This window comes from Trichomycterus rosablanca, chromosome 6, assembly GCF_030014385.1.
Source record: "Trichomycterus rosablanca isolate fTriRos1 chromosome 6, fTriRos1.hap1, whole genome shotgun sequence".
NCBI lineage: Eukaryota > Metazoa > Chordata > Actinopteri > Siluriformes > Trichomycteridae > Trichomycterus > Trichomycterus rosablanca.
The window spans coordinates 3,972,075-3,993,250 of record NC_085993.1 but is presented as its reverse complement, the minus strand read 5'-3'; the positions used below and the strand labels follow the sequence as shown (position 1 = coordinate 3,993,250).

Here is a 21,176-nt window from a genome sequence, read left to right as displayed (position 1 = left end):
TTTTTTTGTTCCTTAAATAAATTTTTTACCAAATTACATGTAAAATTAATTACTAATGTAAAAACATTGTATTAAATGTTTATTATTTAAATGGCTTTATCTATATACTCAACATGAAACTACAACAATAAATTATAAAATACAAAACAAAGACCCATCTCAATTAGACCAAAAGGTCTGATTGTGTATATTACTTGTAAATTTGCATCTAGAGTGAAAGAACACATCAACAAAGCATCACTCAACAAAATATAAATGAAAATGTGCAAAACAAAAAAAAGAGCAGCATCCAGATGACAGTATTTGTAAGTCTTTGGTGAAGATCCTGTTTCTCCCTCTGTTTTCATCTGCCCTGTTTTTTTTTTAAAAGATTCTCTCTGAGGGGACAGATGTTGCTACATTACAGTCTATGTGCCATCACATGTATAAGATGTGGGTAGACTGAATACTGAATACACCAGTTCAGTGGGTCTTGTAAAAGGGGCTCCTCGTGTCCAAACTTTACTGTTTCTTTAACTTTACTATACTTCATGAAGTTCTCTCTCTCTCTCTCTCTCTCTCTCTCTCTCTCTCTCTCTCTCCCTCCTGTTCGTGTGCACGTCGCTACGCATCTTGACCAATCATGTGCGGCTTTAACAGAAAATAAAACCGAATCGGCTCCCGATCAGGAGCCGGATCCCGTCGTTCACTTTAAGGAACCGGCTCTTAGAGCCGGATCGTTCGCGACCGACCCATCACTAGAGTGAGATCAAACTTGTTTTTCCACAAGCACTTTTGTTATTTTTACATTCATACACTAACATTCACATGATATACATGGATATTCATACAGAAAGCCTATATGAGCATTGCCTATAAAAAACAGGCAATAAACTACGGCTATGAAAAATGTAAAATTCACATCAAACGTAATTTTGGGAAGATTGCATAATTTATAGAAATGTAATTTATTAGAAAAACGCAAAAATAAGAACCCAGACCTAGATAAGACACAACAAATCACAACAAACCAAACAGATTTCCTTTATTGACTTACTGACCAAAATAATTTTTTAATGAAATGAAATGGGGTTAAAAACTGAAGGGGATTAATACAAGACACTGTTTTCTCTGTCCATCAGAGGGCGGTAATGTCCAATGGTTCATGAGGCTTCATGAAGTGAACCTTTTTTCGGGACAATTGGATGGAAAGCTTCAGTGCTTCAGAAAGCTTCGGATTCCCATCACTATCGGATTCCCATCACTACAGCTCCACAACCCGGAAGCTGCACAGAAAATATGTCATGCCCCCTTTCCAACAGTTCCCTATGGGAGTGTCGCCACTCTGTTCTCTCTACCGCTCTGGATAAATGTAAATGTAAAACGCCAGTAGTGAATAGGGAGCAGGGTGGTATTTGGAACAGATCCACTGCTGGTTCCGGGTGTGTATGAAGGCGTAACAGGGCTGTAGAAGGTCAGTGTGAGCAGCACAGTGCATATAAAGTGAAGCAGAGACACTTGTTGGTTGTTGTACAGAATGGATGCTGAATGGAAGCCTGTGGTGCCTGTGGTGCTGACAGTGCTGTGCGGTGCCAGTGTGGGTGTGCTGGCACTCAGATGGATGGTAAAGAATGAGAAGCTTAAGAAGAAATTAGAGAAATCGAGAGAGAAGAGACAGAAGGAACTAGAGCAGGCTGAACGAGCTGTCCGCACCTACAAATCACAGGTAAACCCCCGCAACTGGGTTGCCAGGTCCACTTTTTTTTGACTGAGTTTATTGTTGTTTTGTTTTATTTTTGAACATTTGATCAGTTTTGTGCAGCATGTCAAACAAAAACAGTACATAGGTGTGGTCTTATTGTGACACTTTTCAACTGTGAGCTTTAAAGCACACACACACACACACACACACACACACACACACACACACACACACAAACAAACAAGCGAAAAACAGAGACAGTGACAGTTTGGCTGTTATAATGAATTAGGAGTCCATACCCAAAATTTCATTACAGGTCCTGGGTTCGATCCACAGGTGGGGCGGTCCGGGTCCTTTCTGTGTGGAGTTTGCATGTTCCCCCCGTGTCTGCATGAGTTTCCTCCGGGTGCTCCGGTTTCCTCCCACAGTCCAAAAACATGCAAGTGAGGGGAATTGGAGACACTAAATTGTCCATGACTGTGTTTGATATAAACTCGTGAACTGATGAATCTTGTGTAATGAGTAACTACCGTTCCTGTCATGAATGTAACCAAAGTGTAAAACATGACGTTAAAATCCTAATAAACAAACAGACCTTTCTACACTGTCAAACAATCATTTACACAACACTCACAGTAAATGTACTGTATATTTAAAAAACAAATGCCATAAATATATGGACATTACAAGTGTATGCAAACCTTTCACTTTATCTGAAGATTCTATGCATCTTTTTTAATCTATTTACACTATATGGTCAAAATAATGTGGACACTATCTAATTATTGAGTTGTTTACCACTACTGTTGCTAAGAATAGCTAAGGGTGTGACTGCACCCCCTGGCACAAAGCGAGGATTATTGGTAAGCTGCAAAAAGCTGGACTACAGTGGCTGCTACCAGTGTTAATTTCGTTGACGAATGATTTTCGTCATAGTTTTCGTCAACAAACCTTTTTTTCATGACGAAAACGAGACGATGACTAAATAAAAACGACATAAAAAGATAAAAACAATGACGAAATGAATCGACACTTTCGTCAACGAATAAAAACGAGACGAAAATGTTTGGCAGGGACGACATCCAATCAGAACTGATGAAGTTAGGAAGAGATCCAATCAGAACTACTTTAGTGTATGTGGAGGGGCGGGACAAGCCGGGTAGCCATCCAATCAGTACTAATCTTTTGCAGTACTGCGGCAAGCCCACACTTGCACAAATTTGATTTAAACCCGGGAAGACCAGACTAGTAAAGGTGGGCGATACCGGGAATTTTGGTATCGATCCGATACCAAGTAAATGCAGGGCCAGTATCGCCGATATCGATACCGATACCGATACTTTTTAATATTTAAGCTTCATAGATCCAAAGGATCCAAAAGACCTAGGATACAATTTCGCCAAACATTGTACGTGACAACAAAATACTTTATAATCACAATCAACATTTTTGTTTAGAAACAATGGAACAGTAACAAAACAAAGTTTGCCTTAACATTAGGAAAATAAATCTTTTTTGAGGTAGAGGGGGGGAGAGGGTGCGCTGCTCCGTGCTGTGTGTAGTGATGGGAATTCCGGCTCTTTTTAGAGAGCCGGTTCTTTTGGCTCGACTCACTGAAAAGAGCCGGCTCTTTCGGCTCCCAAGTGGCTCCTTAGATTTTTTTGTTCCTTAAATAAATTTTTTACCAAATTACATGTAAAATTAATTACTAATGTAAAAACATTGTATTAAATGTTTATTATTTAAATGGCTTTATCTATATACTCAACATGAAACTACAACAATAAATTATAAAATACAAAACAAAGACCCATCTCAATTAGACCAAAAGGTCTGATTGTGTATATTACTTGTAAATTTGCATCTAGAGTGAAAGAACACATCAACAAAGCATCACTCAACAAAATATAAATGAAAATGTGCAAAACAAAAAAAAGAGCAGCATCCAGGTGACAGTATTTGTAAGTTTTTAGTGAAGATCCTGTTTCTCCCTCTGTTTTCATCTGCCCTGTTTTTTTAAAAGATTCTCTCTGAGGGGACAGATGTTGCTACATTACACAGTCTATGTGCCATCACATGTAAAAGATGTGGGTAGACTGAACACTTGGTCTTGTTAGGATGAATCTTTTGTCGAGAGGTCCTGAAGAAAGCAGTCGGGAAGTCCAGAAAGTACTCTTTAAAACACTTTATTAAGTGTAAAAATGATCTGTGAATATATGCCAGAGCTAGGCCGATCGGCGCTCTTTTCTCCTGCAGTCTAGACACACAACCACCAAAGCAAGAGCGACCGCTTCTGTCCGCGCCGTCCTTTTTAAACTAGTCTAGGCTCCTCCTCCGCTGCTGCTGTTGGAGCCAATGAAATGTGCTAAAAGCTCAGGGCTCCGCCCCCCCCCCCCTTCGGTAGGAGTCAGGGAGGGAGCATGCGCAGCGCCATTTTGAACAAAGGGAGCACGTGAATGAATACCGGAACACTTCCCATATTGACTATGTTTAATAATGATGTTATGTTCCAGAAATCCTAACAGTCTCCCACAAGTTCAGTGGGTCTGAACTTCTCTGTAAAAGAGGTTCCTCGTGTCCAAACTTTACTATGTCTCCTCTCACTCATTTTCCTCACCTCTCCAGCGTGTAATGTCTGACTATGTAAAGCGCTGAGTTCTCTCTCTCTCTCTCTCTCTCTCTCTCTCTCTCTCTCCTGTTCGTGTGCACGCTGTCTGTGCATGCCATCTTGACCAATCACGTGCGGCTTTAACAGAAAAAAAACCGGGGAAAAAACCCCGGAAAAAAACGAATCGGCTCCCAATCAGGAGCCGGATCCCATCGTTCACTTTAAAGAGCCGGCTCTTAGAGCCGGATCGTTTGCGACCGACCCATCACTAGCTGTGTGACACAGCGCAGCGCTACTCTTACAGACAGAGAAACTTTGATGAATCCGCGTGCGCAGCAGTCAGTGCGTGCGGGAGAGAAAAAAAGCTTGAGTATCGATCTTTTTACACGAGTATTGCTCAATATCAATACCAGCGTTGGTATCGATATTATCGATATTTGGATCGATCCGCCCACCTCTACAGACTAGCCTGTGAACTTTCTTTACTCATGGAACTAAGTTAACTCCACAATGTCAACAGGGAGAAAGAGGAGAGCCGATATATGGACACATTTCTCATTTGACGACGTGAAAAACAAGACGATGTGTAAACCATGTGTGGCACAGCTGCTTTTACAGTACCCAGTTTTATAATAAAGAATGTAATATGCAATTTGTTATGAACAATGCATATACTTTTCAGGCAGAGCAGGCCTACTGGTCATTAATCTTTTGTTATTGTTATGCTCAATAAGCAAGGTCAGTTAAATAAAGATGTTGTTTGAAATAAGTTAAATTTTAAACTGTTTTTGTGTGTATTGCACATTCAAACATTAATAATATTCCATAACTGGTTAAAAATGTTTCATTTTGTGTAAGTGTATATAATGACTTAAATAATTTAAGGGAACTGATGAAAAAGCATTTACATTTTACACCCTTTATATGTATTTTAGGGCGGCACGGTGGCTAAGTGGGTAGCACTGCCGCCTCACAGCAAGAAGGTCCTGAGTTCGAACCCCAGGTGGGGCGGTCCGGGTCCTTTCTGTGTGGAGTTTGCATGTTCTCCCCGTGTCAGCGTGAGTTTCCTCCAGGTGCTCCGGTTTCCTCCCACAGTCCAAAGACACCGCGGTCACGCCATCTGCACTTAAAAAAATCTCGGTCACGCTATCTGCACTTCGCTTTTTACTGCGCGTCTAAACCCGTATTATACGGTAATACAGCTGCGAAGATGAAATAATCTCTTTACAGCTTAATATTCTTTACTACCGAGCTCTGATGCACATAAAGTGTAGCAGAAACAAAAGTGTGTTACAATCTATGTATAGAGCAATCTAAAAAGTTAGAAATTCAGACCTCTTTTATGAAAAAAGTGTGTATTTCTTTGTGTACAGACTGCTATTTTAAGATCAATACAATGAAATTAACAAATCAAATTGTTATCAAGTGCCACCTATACTGTCATAAAGAACACTTACTCTAGTACTCATAGTGTGATTTTGGGGCAATTTTACTGTAGGAATTTGAAATAATGGGATGTCAAACTTAAGAAAAATGTCGATTTGGTTGTGTTTACACTACATTTAAAGTCCAATAAAATTAACAATTCAAATTGTTATCAAGTTCTACCCTTACTGTCATGAAGAACACTTACTATAGTACCCATGGTGTGATTTTGGGACAATTTTACTGTCGGAATTTGAATTAATGGCATGGCAAACTTAAGAAAAATGTCGATTTGGTTGTATTTACACTACATTTAAAGTCCAATAAAGTTAACAATTCAAGTTATTATCAAGTTCCACCCTTGCTGTCATGAAGAACCCTTAGTCTAGTACCCATGGTGTGATTTTGGGACAATTTACTGTAATAATTTAAAATAATGGGATTACAAACATATGTAAAATGTCAATTCGGTTGTGATTAGACCACTATTTGAGGATCAATAAAATCAACAAATCAAATTGTTATCAGTTTTCACCCATACTGTCATTAAGTACACTTACTCTAGTACACATAGTGTGAGTTTGGGGCAATCTTACTGTAGTACACATAGTGTGAGTGTGGGAAGATTTTACTGTAGGAATTTAAAATAATAGGATGTCAAACTTAAGAAAAATGTCGATTTGGTTGTGTTTACACTACATTTAAAGTCCAATAAAATTAACAATTGAAATTGTTATCAAGAGCCACCCATACTGTCATTAAGTACACTTACTGTAGTACACATAGTGTGAGTTTGGGACAATTTTACTGTAGGAATTTGAAATAATGACATGACAAACTTATGTAAAATGTCAATTCAGTTCAATTTACACCATATTTAAAATACAATGAAATTAACAAATTAAATTGTTATCAAGTTCCACCCATACTGTCATGAAGAACACTTACTATAGTACCCATGGTGTGATTTTGGGACATTTGTACTGTAGGAATTTGCAGTAATATGATAACAAACTTGAGTCAAGTGTCTATTTGGTTGAATACAGACCCCTCTTTAAAGATCAATAAAATTAACTAATCAAATTGTTATCAGGTTTCACCCATACTGGCATTAAGTACACTTACTCTAGTACACATAGTGTGATTTTGGGACGTTTTTACTGTGGGAATTTGAAATAATGGCATGGCAAACTAATGTAAAGTGTCAATTCAGTTTAGTTTACACAATTTTTAAAGTCCAATAAAATTAACAAATCAAATTGTTATGAAATTCCACCCATACAGTCATAAAGAACACTTACTCTAGTACTCATGGTGTCATTTTGGGAAATTTTTACTGTAGAAATTTGGAGTAATGTGATAACAAACTTGAGTAAAGTGTTTATTTGGTAGTGTACAGACCACGTTTTGAAGATCAATAAAAATAATAAATCAAATTGTTATCAAGTGCCACCCATACAATCATGAAGAACCCTTACTGTAGTACTCATGGTGTGATTTGGGGAAATTTTTACTGTAGGAATTTGAAATAATGGCATTGCAAACTTATGTAAAATGTCAATTTGGTAGTGTTTACATTATATTTAAAGTCCAATAAAATAAACAAATCAAATTGTTATCAAGTTCCACCCATTCAGTCATAAAAAACACTTACCCTAGTACACACAGTGTGATTTTGGGACATTTTTACTTTAGGAATTTGAAATAATGGCATGGCAAACTTATGTATAGTGTCAATTCGGTTGTGTTTAGACCACTTTTTAAAAATCAATAAAATTAACAAATCAAATTGTTATCAAGTGCCACCCATACAGTCATTAAGAACATTTACTGTAGTACTCATGGTGTGATTTGGGGACATTTTTACTGTAAGAATTTAAAATAATGGCATCGCAAACTTATGTAAAATGTCAATTCAGTTCAGTTTACACCACATTTAAAGTACAATAAAATTAACAAATCAAATTGTTATCAAGTGCCACCCATACTGTCATGAACAACACTTACTCTAGTACTCATGGTGTAATTTTTATTCATTGCAAACTTAATTAAAATGTCAATTCGGTTGTGTTTACATTACATTTAAAGTCCAATAAAATTAACAAATCAAATTGTTATCAAGTGCCACCCATAGGAATTTAAAATAATGGCATGACAAACTTTTGTAAAATGTCAATTTGGTTGTGTTTACACTATATTTAAAGTCCAATAAAATAAACAAATCAAATTGTTATCAAGTACCACTCATACAGTCATGAATAACACTTACTCTAGTACTTATGGTGTGATTTGTGGACATTTTTACTCTAGGAATTTGAAATAATGGCATTGCAAACTTGAGGAAAGTGTCTATTTGGTAGTGTACAGACCATTCTTTGAAGATCAATAACATTAACAAATCAAATTGTTATCAAGTGCCACCTATACTGTCATGAAGAACACTTACTCTAGTACTCATGGTGTGATTTTGGGACATTTTTACTGTAGGAATTTGAAATAATGGCATCGCAAACTTATGTAAAGTGTCAATTCAGTTCAGTTTACACCACATTTAAAGTACAATACAATTAACAAATCAAATTGTTATCAAGTTCCACCCATACTGTCATGAAGATCACTTACTCTAGTACTCGGTGTAATTTTGGGACAATTTTACTGTAGGAATTTGGAGTTATGTAATAACAAACTTGAGTAAAGTGTCTATTTGGTTGTGTACAGACCAATTTTTGAAGATCAATACAATTTTTGGGACTATTTTATTGTAGGAATCTGGTTTAATGTGATGGCAAACTTATGTAAAGTGTAAAATTACACCAAAAGAACCACGATGAACACCTATTGTAGAGAAATCGGATGGCAAACCTATGTAAAGTGTCTTTTTGTGTTAACACCACATTTTGAAGTACAATTAAATAAGCAAATCAAATTATTATTAAAAGCCACCATTACATTCATAAAGAACATTTACTCTTGTATTCATGTTGTGATATTGAGACAATTTACTGTAGGAATTTAGAGTGACAGGATGGCAAATCCACATAAAGTGTATATTCGGTGTTGTTAAAACCACCTTCTGAAATCCAATTAAAAGCAAATCAAATTGTTATCAAATGAGACCACTATGATAATAAAGAGCACTTACTCTAGTAAGATCAATAAAATAAGCAAATCAAATTGTTATTAAATACCACCCTTACATTCATCAAGAACACTTACTCTAGTACTCATGTTGTGATTTTAAGACAATTTTACTGCTGAAATTTGGATAATGGCATCACAAATTTGCATAATTGGTCCAAAGTGTTAATTATCTGAACATGGTGATCAAGCATTAACAAATAATGAAATAATTTTAATACGACATGCTTTTAATAATATATTACTTAAAATAGTATGTGTGTAAATAATAAATAAATAATTTATTCTTGTAACAAAAAAAAGCCATTGACATTCAAGGATTAATGTAATATTGTCAGTTACTAATTACAAGTTTGCCATCCCATTATATCAAATTTCTACAGTAAAATTATCCCAAAGTCAAAACATATAAGTGCTGGACTAAGTGTACTTCATGAATCTAGAGGTCGCATTTGATAAACATTTGATTTTCTTTTTTTATTGATCTTCAAAAAGTGGTTTAAAAACAACCGAATAGACACATTACATAAGTTTGCCATTCCATTATTTTAAATTCCTACAGTAAAATTGTCCCAAAATCACACCATGAGTACTAGACTAAGTGTTCTTCATGGTCATTGGGGTGGAATTCAATAAAAATTTGATTTGCTTATTTTATTAGACTTTAAAATGTGGTCTGAACACAACCAAATAGACACTTTACTTTAAATTCCTACAGTAAAATTGTCTTATAAATATAATAATAGTACAAGAGTAAGTGTTCTTCATGATTAGAGTGGATTTGCTAAATGTATTGATCTTCAAATAATGGTCTTAGCACAACTGAATAGACATTTACAAGTTTGCCATTCCATTACTCCAAATTCCTACAGTTAAATTGTCTCAAAATTACAACCTGTATACTAGAGTAATTACTCTTTATTACCATAGTAGTGCCATTTGATAACAATTTAATTACATTATTTTATTGGACTTATACCGAATAAACACTTTACACAAGTTTATCATCACATTACTGCAAATTTCTACAGTAAAATTGTCCCAGAATAACGTGGTGAGTACAAAAATATATGTTCTTCATAGCTATATGGGTTGCATTTAATAATAATTTAATTTGCACATTTTATTGGACTTTAAAAATTGTCTAAACACAACCGAATTGACATTTTACATAAGTTTTCCATTCCATTATTTTAAGTTTCTACAGTGAAAATGTCCCAAAATCACACCATGAGTACTAGAGTAAGTGTTCTTCATGACACTATGGATGGAAGTTGATAACATTTTGATTTGTTAATTTTATTGGACTTTAAATGTAGTGTAAACACAACCGAATTGACATTTTACATAAGTTTGCCATGCCATTATTTCAAATTCCTACAGTAAAAATGTCCCACAATCACACCATGAGTACTAGAGTAAGTGTTCTTCATGACACTATGGATGGAAGTTGATAACATTTTGATTTGTTAATTTTATTTGATTTTAAATGTAGTGTAAACACAACCAAATTGACATTTTACATAATTTGCCATGCCATTATTTCAAATTCCTACAGTAAAAATGTCCCAAAATCACACCATAGGTACTAAATCAAGTGTTCTTCATGACAGTATGGGTGGAACTTGATAACAATTTGATTTGGTAATGGTATTGATCTTCAAAATGGGGTCTGTATTCAACCAAATAGACACTTTACTCACAGTAAAAACATATGTAATGTATGTCATTAATAACAGAATAAATGCTTGTGTTTAATGTAGTGGATTTCGTGTATCAGAATACGGTAGATTATGTTTATTAATCTGTAAACAGCAGCTCTACTCTCATTAACGCTTCGGCTACCGTAAAATACTGTTTAAACGCGCAGTAAAACTTTAAGTGCAGATAGCGCGACCGAGCTTTTTTAAAGTGCAGATGGCGTGACCGCGGTCCAAAGACGTGCAAGTGAGGTGAATTGAAGATACTAAATTTGTCCATGACTGTGTTCGATATAACCTTGAGAATCAAATAAACTTGTGTAAATGAATAACTACCGTTCCTGTCATGAATGTAACCAATGTGTAAAAACATGACGTTAAAATCCTAATAAACAAACAAACAAATGTGTATTTTAGTCGACTGAATCGACTGTAGATTTAGTCGACTATATTCTTATGATAATTAGTCGACTAAAACTAGACTAAAACTAAAACAATTCAGATGACTAAATTATGACTAAAGCTAAATTACATTTTAGTCAAAAGACTATGACTAAAACTAAATCAAAATTTGCTGTCAAAATTAACACTGGCTGCTACTAATGACTGCTGACTACTAATGAGCTGTTATGTCCAACAAGCTCAGGGTCAGGTGTCCACACTGAATGGACACGTTGTGTATTAAGCTATTTAAATAATATTTAAAAACATAACAGACAGTGGTGAGAAATTTGGAATCCTTGTAAAATATTAACTTTTTGTAACTTTATCTTACATTTTTTTCAGAATCCTGGTGTGGATTTGAGCTCTATTGTGGATCTGTCATTGGCAGAACTGAGGCGACGTATACAAGCTGGATCGCTGGAGCCTGACGCTGTCCTCCATGCCTACATGGACAAGGTTCAATCCACACTGATCACAAACTTACACCGTCTATAAACCGTTCAGTTCTACAGTACTCTGCAATTCATTAACATGGAACCTTTGTCCCCTATTAAAGTTTGTGTACTGTACATTTATTTCCTATTCTTGCATTCTTCGTATGAAATTATTGGACAAACAAATGTTAGGGCTTTGTAACCAGACAGGGAATTAAGTACAGTACTGCGAAAAAGTATTTACCCCACACTCGATTTTTTGCTCTTTTGTTATCACCCGTGTGAAACCTAATTAACTGGTTGTGCCACCCTTGGTGGTACCAACTGCAATCAAACATCAATCAATATCAATCAATATTTTGGATTTTAGATATGTACTGTTCTGCATAATCTCTATCCGCTGTCTGTTACATTATATGGCCAAAAGTATGTGGACACCTGAATATGAGCTTATACACCAATCAGCCATAACATTAAAACCACCTCCTGGTTTCTACACACACTGTTATCAGCTCCACTTACCATATAGAAACACTTTGTAGTTCTACAATTACTGACTGTAGTCCATCTGTTTCTTTACATACCTTTTAGCCTGCTTTCACCCTGTTCTTCAATGGTCAGGACCCCCACAGAGCAGGTATTATTTAGGTGGTGGATCATTCTCAGCACTGCAGTGACACTGACATGGTGGTGGTGTGTTAGTGTGTGTTGTGCTGGTATGAGTGGATCAGACACAGCAGCGCTGCTGGAGTTTTTAAATACCGTGTCCACTCACTGTCCACTCCATTAGACACTCCTACCTAGTTGGTTCACCCTGTAGATGTGAAGTCAGAGACGATCGCTCATCTATTGCTGCTGTTTGAGTCGGTCATCTTCTAGACCTTCATCAGTGGTCAGAGGACGCTGCCCACGGGGCGCTGTTGGCTAGATATTTTTGGTTGGTGGACTATTCTCAGTCCAGCAGTGACAGTGAGGTGTTTAAAAACTCCATCAGCGCTGCTGTGTCTGATTCACTCATACCAGCACAACACACACTAACACACCAGCACCATGTCAGTGTCACTGCAGTGCTGAAAATGATCCACAACTTAAATAATACCTGCTCTGTGGGGGTCCTGTGAGAGTCCTGACCATTAAAGAACAGGGTGAAAGCAGGTTAAAAAAGCATGCAGAGAAACAGATGGACTACAGTCCGTAATTGTAGAACTACAAAGTGCTTCTATATGGTAAGTGGAGCTGATAAAATGGACAGTGAGTGTAAAAACAAGGAGGTGGTTTTAATGTTATGGCTGATTGGTGGAGCTTATCCTGTACATACGTAAAACCAAGTAATTTTGATTTTATACGTTTGTCTGCAATGTGTGTGGCTGAAACACCTGTACTCTGTTATTAACAGGGGTGTACATACTTTTGGCCACAGTTGATTTATGCTCTAAATTCCATCTCAGACGTAGTTTATCAGCTTGATTTGTGACATCAGTCTGAACAGCTGAGGTTCCAGAACTGCTTCTGATCATGTGTTTGGGATGTGCAGGCTCTGGAGGTGAACAGGAAACTGAACTGTTGTACCGCGTTTCTCACCGAGTGTTTGTACCAGCTGGAGAACATTGATTCACACAAAGACGGCCTTCTGTACGGCATTCCCATCAGCATCAAGGAGAACATTGATTATCAGGTACTGGTGAAAGTAATGTTCCACACACACAGAACATTATCCTGATTACACCGACCAGGCATAATATTATGAGCACTGACAGGTGAAGTGAATAACACTGATTATCTCTTCATCACGGCACCTGTTAGTGGGTGGGATATATTATATTAGGCAGCAAGTGAACATTTTATCCTCAAAGTTGATGTTAGAAGAAAAATGGACCAAATTGTGATGGCTAGACAACTAGGTCAGAGCATCTCCAAAACTGCAGCTCCTGTGGGGTGTTCCCGGTCTGCAGTGGTCAGTATCTACCAAAAGTGGTCCAAGAAAGGAACAGTGGTAAACCAACGACAGAGTCATGGGCGGCCAAGACTCACTGATGCACGTGGGGAGCGAAGGCTGGCCCGTGTGGTCCGATCCAACAGACGAGCTACTGTAGCTCAAACTGCTCAAGAAGTTAATGCTGGTTCTGATAAAAAGGTGTCAGAATACACAGTACATCACAGTTTGTTGCATATGGGGCAGCAAAAAGGGGACCAACACAATATTAGGAAGGTGGTCATAATGTTATTCCTGATCGGTGTATATGCACTACAGTATCAGGCTGCAGAACTCGAATTTGGTCTTGTGAGGTTTTCCTGTTTTCTTATTTTCCATCTATCGTGCTACCGGCCGTCCTCTTCCTTATTTACCTTTAGCTCGTCCATGCATAACTGTCTTTTCCAATGAACTGGTTCCTCTTATTAATGGTTACAAACTTTGGGCTTTAAAAGCATCTAGCATAAAGGAACTGGAGCCCGGACGTGTAACTAAATTAGTAACGACTGCTTGTTTTAATACACAGTACATTAACAGTGTTTACGCATTTCACGGTCTGTTTAATTTAAATCCAGTGCACTCAAGTGTAAAGGGTGTATTTGTTTATATAGTGATCAGAAGGAAATAATGAATCAGCACTTTAGGAAAAAGCGCACACACACACACACTCACAAAAATACACACACACTAAGATACACACACACACTCTCAAACTCACATACACACACACTGTATTTACACACTCATACACATACACTCACAAACTTACATACATACACTCACACATACAAATTCACATACATACACTCACACTAACATACACACACACTAACATACACAAACTTACACACTCACACACACATACATACACTCACACTAACACATACACACATACTCACTCACAAACTCACATACTTACACATATTTGCACACTCATACACTCACAAACTCACATATATACTCACACACTAACATACACAAACTTACTCACACACTCACATACATACACTAACACACACATACACACACACACACACACACACACACACACATATACAAACTTATACTCATACATGCTCACTCACACACTCACATACATACACTCACACTAACACACACACACACACACATACAAACTTATACTCATACACGCTCACTCACAAACTCACATACATACTTTCATACACACACTTTTACACCCACACACAAACTTACACAAACACCCACACACACACCCACACACACACCCATACAGTCCTGCAGCTGCTATTTAAACCCTACACTGCTCCTTGTATATCAGGGTGTTTTTCCTCACTTAATATTTACTCAGGCAAACACTACACTTGCCTTCGGCCCCGCCCACTCACTTTCTTTTTTTTATAGATAAGACAATGTCTGTTGTATTTATTGTACTGTTTTGTACAATATATGTACTATGTACTTGTACACGGCAAAAATGATAATAAAGACTCTTGAAAAACTTGCACTAAAGAAGTCGGCAAGAGATAAAAGAGAAAACAAAGATTAACGCAGCACTAAAAATGATAGAGGCGCCTGGCATCCGTTTAGGGTTTTATCTTGATAGGATCAGTTGTTAGTGCAGAACAGATTTCTAGTGCTGATACAGTAAAAAAGCTATTAGTCTAACCACATTTACCATGTACCATTTACTGAGGTGAGTATTACTACTGTTGTCAGTAATCATTTTTTAACTTTAAAAGAAAGAGAAAAGTTGGGGAAGCTTAGCACTTAATCTACTGAACTTTACATCAGGAAGTCACTGTTTCAAGCCCTACCTCTGCCATGTTACCACTGTAGGGCCCCTGAGCAAGGTCCTTAATTGCTTGCATTTTATTTGGTCTAAAATGCTTTGATTTATTTGGTCACAAATGCTTTGATTATAGCATCCGCTAAATGTTTTTGCTAAAGATTATCTTTAGGCAAGAGCTCAAAGGTAAAATCTCTGGACTAAAGGTTAGAAGATTGCTGGTTCAAGCCCAACCAGTAGCAAGTCACCACTGTTGGGCAACTGAGAAAGGACCTTACCAATGCGGGCAAGATGTGTTGTGGTCGCTAAATGTCATAAAGGTCATTTGTCAAGCCAGCTTGCACTTTTATTTCAGTACTTACTGATCGGTGTGACCTAAAAAAATGATCTGATCATTATCAGAATAAAGAAATTCAGACTTTTTTCTAATGATAACCTGAAATATCTGCAATAATTCGGGTTCCCTCTTTGTGGATCTAGGAGTCTGTGCCTTTGGTTAAAATAGCATTTAGAGGTCAGTGGTAGATCAGAGGTTAAAGTTCTGGAATACAAATCAGAAGTTTGCTGGTTGAAGCACCAAATATGCCAGGTTGCCACTTTTGGGCACTTGAGCAAGGCCCTTAACCCTCAATTGTCTGAATTGTATGCACAACCATAAGTCACTTTAGATAACAGCATCTGCTGAATGGGGTTGAGTCAGGGCTTTGTGACTGGAGTCCACTGGAGTTCCTCCATACCAAACTAGTGTGTTTTGCTTTGTACACAAAGGTGCTGCTCACAGATGTACTTCTGAGGAAACATCACAGCCTGAGAAGTTAACTGATTAAATAACATGGATAATCATTGTCTTATTTTTAAGAAGAGTCTTAATTAAGAGAAATTAATTTTTCTTTCAGCTGGATAATAGCTGACTTACTCAAGTGTGTGTGTGTGTGTGTGTGTGTGTAGGGATATGACTCTACCTGCGGTGTTTTATCAAAGCTGGATGCCCCTGCCGCGATGGACAGCGTGGTGGTGACCGTACTGAAGAGACAGGGCGCGATCCCCTTTATTAAAACCAACGTCCCACAGGGTCTCCTCAAGTAAGAAACACCCTACAAATAAACTATGCCTTAAAAACTTATTCAGCCCCTGAATTACATTATCTTAATTGCAAAACTTGCAATCTTCTCCAGAAGCTGCATGATAAAGCAATATTTGTCTCACAGGTTAGTTGAGAAATGTTGGTGCTTTGGGTAGTAGGCAAACGACCACAATCCTAGACCTTCACTGCGCACAGAGACAATGTGTATTCCTGGATTAAGATCATAATAAAAGTTTTTGGCCTAACTGGGGGTGGTAACTGTGTTAGAAAGTGCTAGCAAATCTTTAAGTGTGTATTGTATTGGGTGTGTATTGTAGTTATGAATGCAGCAACCCAATCTACGGTACAACATTAAACCCCTGTAACCTGGAGAAGACTTGTGGAGGTTCCTCAGGAGGTGAAGGTGCTCTGATCGGAGGAGGTGGCTCCATTCTGGGTTTGGGAACCGACATTGGTGGAAGCATTCGCATCCCGGCGTCCTTCTGTGGCATCTGTGGCTTTAAACCTACAAACAACAGGATAAGGTATTTTATTCCTACTTAAGAACAATAGCAAGAGCTATAGATCAGGTCAAATTTATTTGTATTTGTACAATAAACATAGTCTCAAAGCAACTTTACAGAATCCAGGACTGATTGAGCAAGCCGAGGGTGACAGTGGCAAGAAGAAGAACTCCCTTACAATTACAATAAGAAACCTTGAGAGGAACCAGGCTCAGCAGGGACCCCCATCCTTCTTGGGTGGCCTGGATGATAATAATAATGAATGAATAAGAAATCATACATACACAAAATTAATTTAAACCAAAAGTTATACAGTAATCCCTCGCTATATCGCGCTTCGACTTTTGCGGCTTCACTCTATCGCGGATTTTATTTGCAAGCATGTCTAAATATAAATCACGTATTTTTCGCTGGTTCACGGATTTCTGCAGACAAGCTAGCTCTCTCTCTGTACATAGATGCATTTTACGTCATTGCGCTCCCGATTAGGATGCTGTTCCAAATCCTAGATGCCTTAAAATCCTCACTTCTTAACGTTTCAACGTTATTTTCACTCAAAAATGAGTGAGCATCCGACGCTGCCTTAGTGATCAAGACAATCCCAGAATTCATTGCGGGTCAGGTGCTCCTCTCTCGCAGAAAAATAAACATGGCTGAAGGTACTGACAAACGAATGGAGTTCTTTTCCAACGTAAATAAAATATTACTGATTTTTAACTTGTATAAACTTGTACCGAGTGTTTTTATTTGCAAGTTCGGGCTTGTCAGGAAATGTAACCGTTATCGTTACATGAAGAGAGATGTTATATTGACATGTTAGCGTGCTGTGCTACCTCAATCCATTGGTTTTAATGACAAGATGCTAAATGCTACAGCCGATGGAATCGGGTTATAAAAATAACCATATAAACACGTTTTTACTTTGCGGATTTTCACCTTTCGCGGAGGGTTCTGGAACGCAACCCCCGCGATCGAGGAGGGATTACTGTAACTAGCAACAAGAATAAACAATTAAAAAATAAAGCAAATGGAGTTCTTCATTATTCAGTCCAGTCGGTAAAAAAGTCCATAGTGAGATCTGGACATTCTTGGTGCAACACGCCAGGTTTCCGTCACATCTAGCAGGGGCAGCATTATTGGCACAGCAGTCTTGACTTGCAGTCCTCAGGTGGGAGGTTTCTGTGAAAAAACACCTTGGGATAAACAACAGAAAATGTAGTTAAAATGTGAAATATTAAATCATTAAATCATTAAGAGTAAACAGTCAGTTCGGCAGAGATTAAGTTTCTTATGAACCCCCAGCAGTGTTCAACTTAAACTCCAAGGACAGTGATTTTCAACCCTTGACACGGGACCCCATGTGAGTTTGCCCGAGATGCAGATGGGGTTGTTAAAGCTCTTTGTACAAATTCACCGCTGGAGGGTAAAAATAAGCGGTCCATGGCTTGACACGTGTGAGAGGAAGCGAGTGCTAAAGGTTTCTGACGTAAGCTTGTAAACTTTTTAGAACTAATTTCTTCTCTCTCTTTTTCACGTAGCTTGCGTGGAATTACCTCGTGTGTTAAAGGTATAAAGTCAGGTAAAAAAAAACAGCAGTCAGAAAATACCAATACCTTATTGATTTTTCAAGGGACAAAATATCATCGTCTCTGTGGGATAAATATATTTATATTTATTTACAGTTCTTTCGTCTATTGGTCCGATTGCAAGAGATGTGGAGAGTCTGGCTCTGTGTATGAGAGCTTTACTGACCGATGACATGTTCTCTCTGGACTCTACAGTTCCTCCAATACCGTTCAACCAACAGGTACTGCACACGTTCCACTCCAGCACCGAAGATGATGTGCTTCAGGATGAAGTCAAATTAACATTTTTTTGTTGTTGGAACAGATCTACGAGAGCTCGAAGAGGCTGAGGATTGGTTACTGTGAGAACGATGGATACCTGATGCCATCTCCTAGCATGAGCAGAGCTCTACTAGAAACCAAGGAACTTCTGGAACGAGCGGGGCACACGGTATCAGAGCTCCGGGAGTTTAAACTTTAAACATGAAAAATAATCAATTCAGCAGGTTGCCACAGCATGTACCTGATTTGGCTTGGACCATAACAAGCCAATTCTGCCAAAAATACTTTAAACCTGGCAACTCTGCCAAACCCTATTTGCATCCAATTACATTTACATTTTCGGCATTTAGCAGACACCTTTATCCAAAGCAACTTAAAGTAGAGTGACATTATACGTTCTGAGCAATTGAGGGTTAAGGGCCTTGCTCAAGGGACCAACAGCAGCAACCTGGCAGTGATGGGGCTTGAACCAGTGACCTTCTGATTACTAGTCTAGTACCTTAACTGCTAGGCTACAACTGCCCTTTTGGGCACAAGCATCCAGGCTTGTGACAGGCACTAAGAGTGCACTGATGGAAAAAGTGCACCTCCCAATGGCTATGCTGTTCAGCCATCCGCCAGACATACAGAGATCTAGGGACCACTGATACCCCTTTTCCACCGACGCGGCACGGAGCCCGTTCCGGTTCCCGAACTTGATTTTGAACCGGTTCCGCGTGTTTCCACCGGAAAACAGAGGTTCCAGACAGTGAACTAGCGGGCCAATCTGGCACCACAGAATACTCGGTTTTTCAGCCCGAACCGTTACGTCCGTCAGTGGGCGCGTCATGTTGTACAGCATAGCGCGTTAGCAACAATGCCGTCTGCTGGAGTCTCATATGGAGCTTAATGCTGCATTTTTATCTTTTAAACTTCACCTGATCACATTTTGAGCTAGTTTGCCGCTGATATTTTAAAAGCGCCTTTAAAAAGGTGAACTGTGTGATATTACGTGATATAAGTGACCCGGACAGAACGAAACTCGCTTAACGTGAAAAATAAAGCATGAAGCTTTTTCAACTCCCCGAGCTGCAGCAACACCACACATGAAGTGAATACAGTTAAACACAGATACACGTGGTATTTTAGAGTGGATTTGATGTTTACTTCACACAGATTAATGTTCATGTTGTGGAACTTTAATGACGTTTCACCGCTCGAGTCGAGTGCTGAGCAAATCGGCTATTTGCGCCGAGAGTCGCGGTGAAAGCGAAGCGCAAAACTCCTCTCACGTCAATAAACTAAAGAAAACAACAACTGAGACAAACAAGTCACGTGTTCTTATCACCGATAGTTAGATAGCTGCTTTTTACATAAAAACAAACATCTGTAACAGCAGCACAAATGCTCGCACATAATCTACACACTCCGCCATGTTATTACTTCTCTTAACTCTTAGTAAGTAACACCCACCGCTGATGACTCTGCTTGGTTCTCAAAAACTGGTGGAAACGCGTGTCGGTTCTCTACAGAACACCAAGGTTCAGAGAAACCTGAACAGAACCGGTTCAAGAACCATGGTTTTTTTGGTGGAAAAGGGGTATGAGATTTAAACCTGCTGCACCACTGGAGCACCATGTGTAATAATCCGAAATCATTTATTGATGAGCAGTAAAGCTCGTACCATTTCCTGTGTGATTGTTTCTCTCTCTCTGTTGTAGCTGATTCCGTTCACACCGCCGCGTGTGCTTAATGCTATGAATGAGTATATGTTGAAGGGAAGTCTAGCAGATGGAGGTGCTACACTTCTCAGTTACTTGTGAGTCAGATCTTTATTCATCAGTTGTCAGTGTTTCATGCCGTCAGTCCCTCGTTCTAAACCTGTAACCTGTGTGTTTCAGTAAGAACGGTCCTGTTGATCCGAGTTTACGGCATCAGTACTTACTGTGTGCATCTCCACTTCTACAGAGGAAGTTCATGTCACTTCTGCTCAGACCCATCGTGAGTTCAGCTAACTTTAAATTCCAGCGTACAGTAAGATTTAGCATTACTGGCACTTTGATAGTGACAAACACATAATATTGATGAGTGAAAAATATACTTCCATAAACACTGTATTTAAATATAGAAATTAAGTTATAGACATTAATGCTGGGTTCATTATAAAAGCTGTTGCCATTGTTTGGGAAGATTTCACATAGTTGCTGTTAAGATTGGTGGAAGAAAATATTTTGCTCTCTACCATTAAATCACCATAAAATGTTCACATGTCATCAGACCACTGCAACTGATTTAAAATGCAGCTGTATGCCTGGTTTCTAATCAGCCCAAATGCTGCCTTGTCAATAATAATAATAGAGATATTATAATAATTAGGGATGCATCGATACCATTTTTTCCCAACCGAGTACAAGTACATGTATTTTTGTACTCGCCGATACCGATACCTATTTAGAATGATGCAATCTGGAGCATTGTGGAATAGTGTAGTTTTTAGTGTAAAATAGTGCAGTGGAACAGTTGCTTGGGTTGCCATCACTAATTGTAAAAAAAAAAAACACCACACAGCCATCATTGAGAAAGCTTCTGACAA

The 21,176-nt window shown here is 38.2% G+C and overlaps 1 protein-coding gene across 1 annotated transcript in view; it reads left to right on the top strand.

Moving 5' to 3' along the window:
- The first annotated feature begins 1,244 nt into the window (after window positions 1-1,244).
- faah (fatty acid amide hydrolase) overlaps window positions 1,245-21,176 on the top strand; it is a 30,380-nt gene continuing 10,448 nt past the window's right edge. The window contains exons 1-10 of the mRNA XM_062996527.1: window positions 1,245-1,705; window positions 11,339-11,452; window positions 12,965-13,105; window positions 16,119-16,252; window positions 16,572-16,778; window positions 18,296-18,336; window positions 18,440-18,564; window positions 18,648-18,773; window positions 20,305-20,402; window positions 20,485-20,584. Coding sequence (XP_062852597.1) covers window positions 1,517-1,705; window positions 11,339-11,452; window positions 12,965-13,105; window positions 16,119-16,252; window positions 16,572-16,778; window positions 18,296-18,336; window positions 18,440-18,564; window positions 18,648-18,773; window positions 20,305-20,402; window positions 20,485-20,584 — 1,275 coding nt within the window. The 5' untranslated portion in view covers window positions 1,245-1,516. The remainder of the gene's footprint in view (window positions 1,706-11,338; window positions 11,453-12,964; window positions 13,106-16,118; window positions 16,253-16,571; window positions 16,779-18,295; window positions 18,337-18,439; window positions 18,565-18,647; window positions 18,774-20,304; window positions 20,403-20,484; window positions 20,585-21,176) is intronic.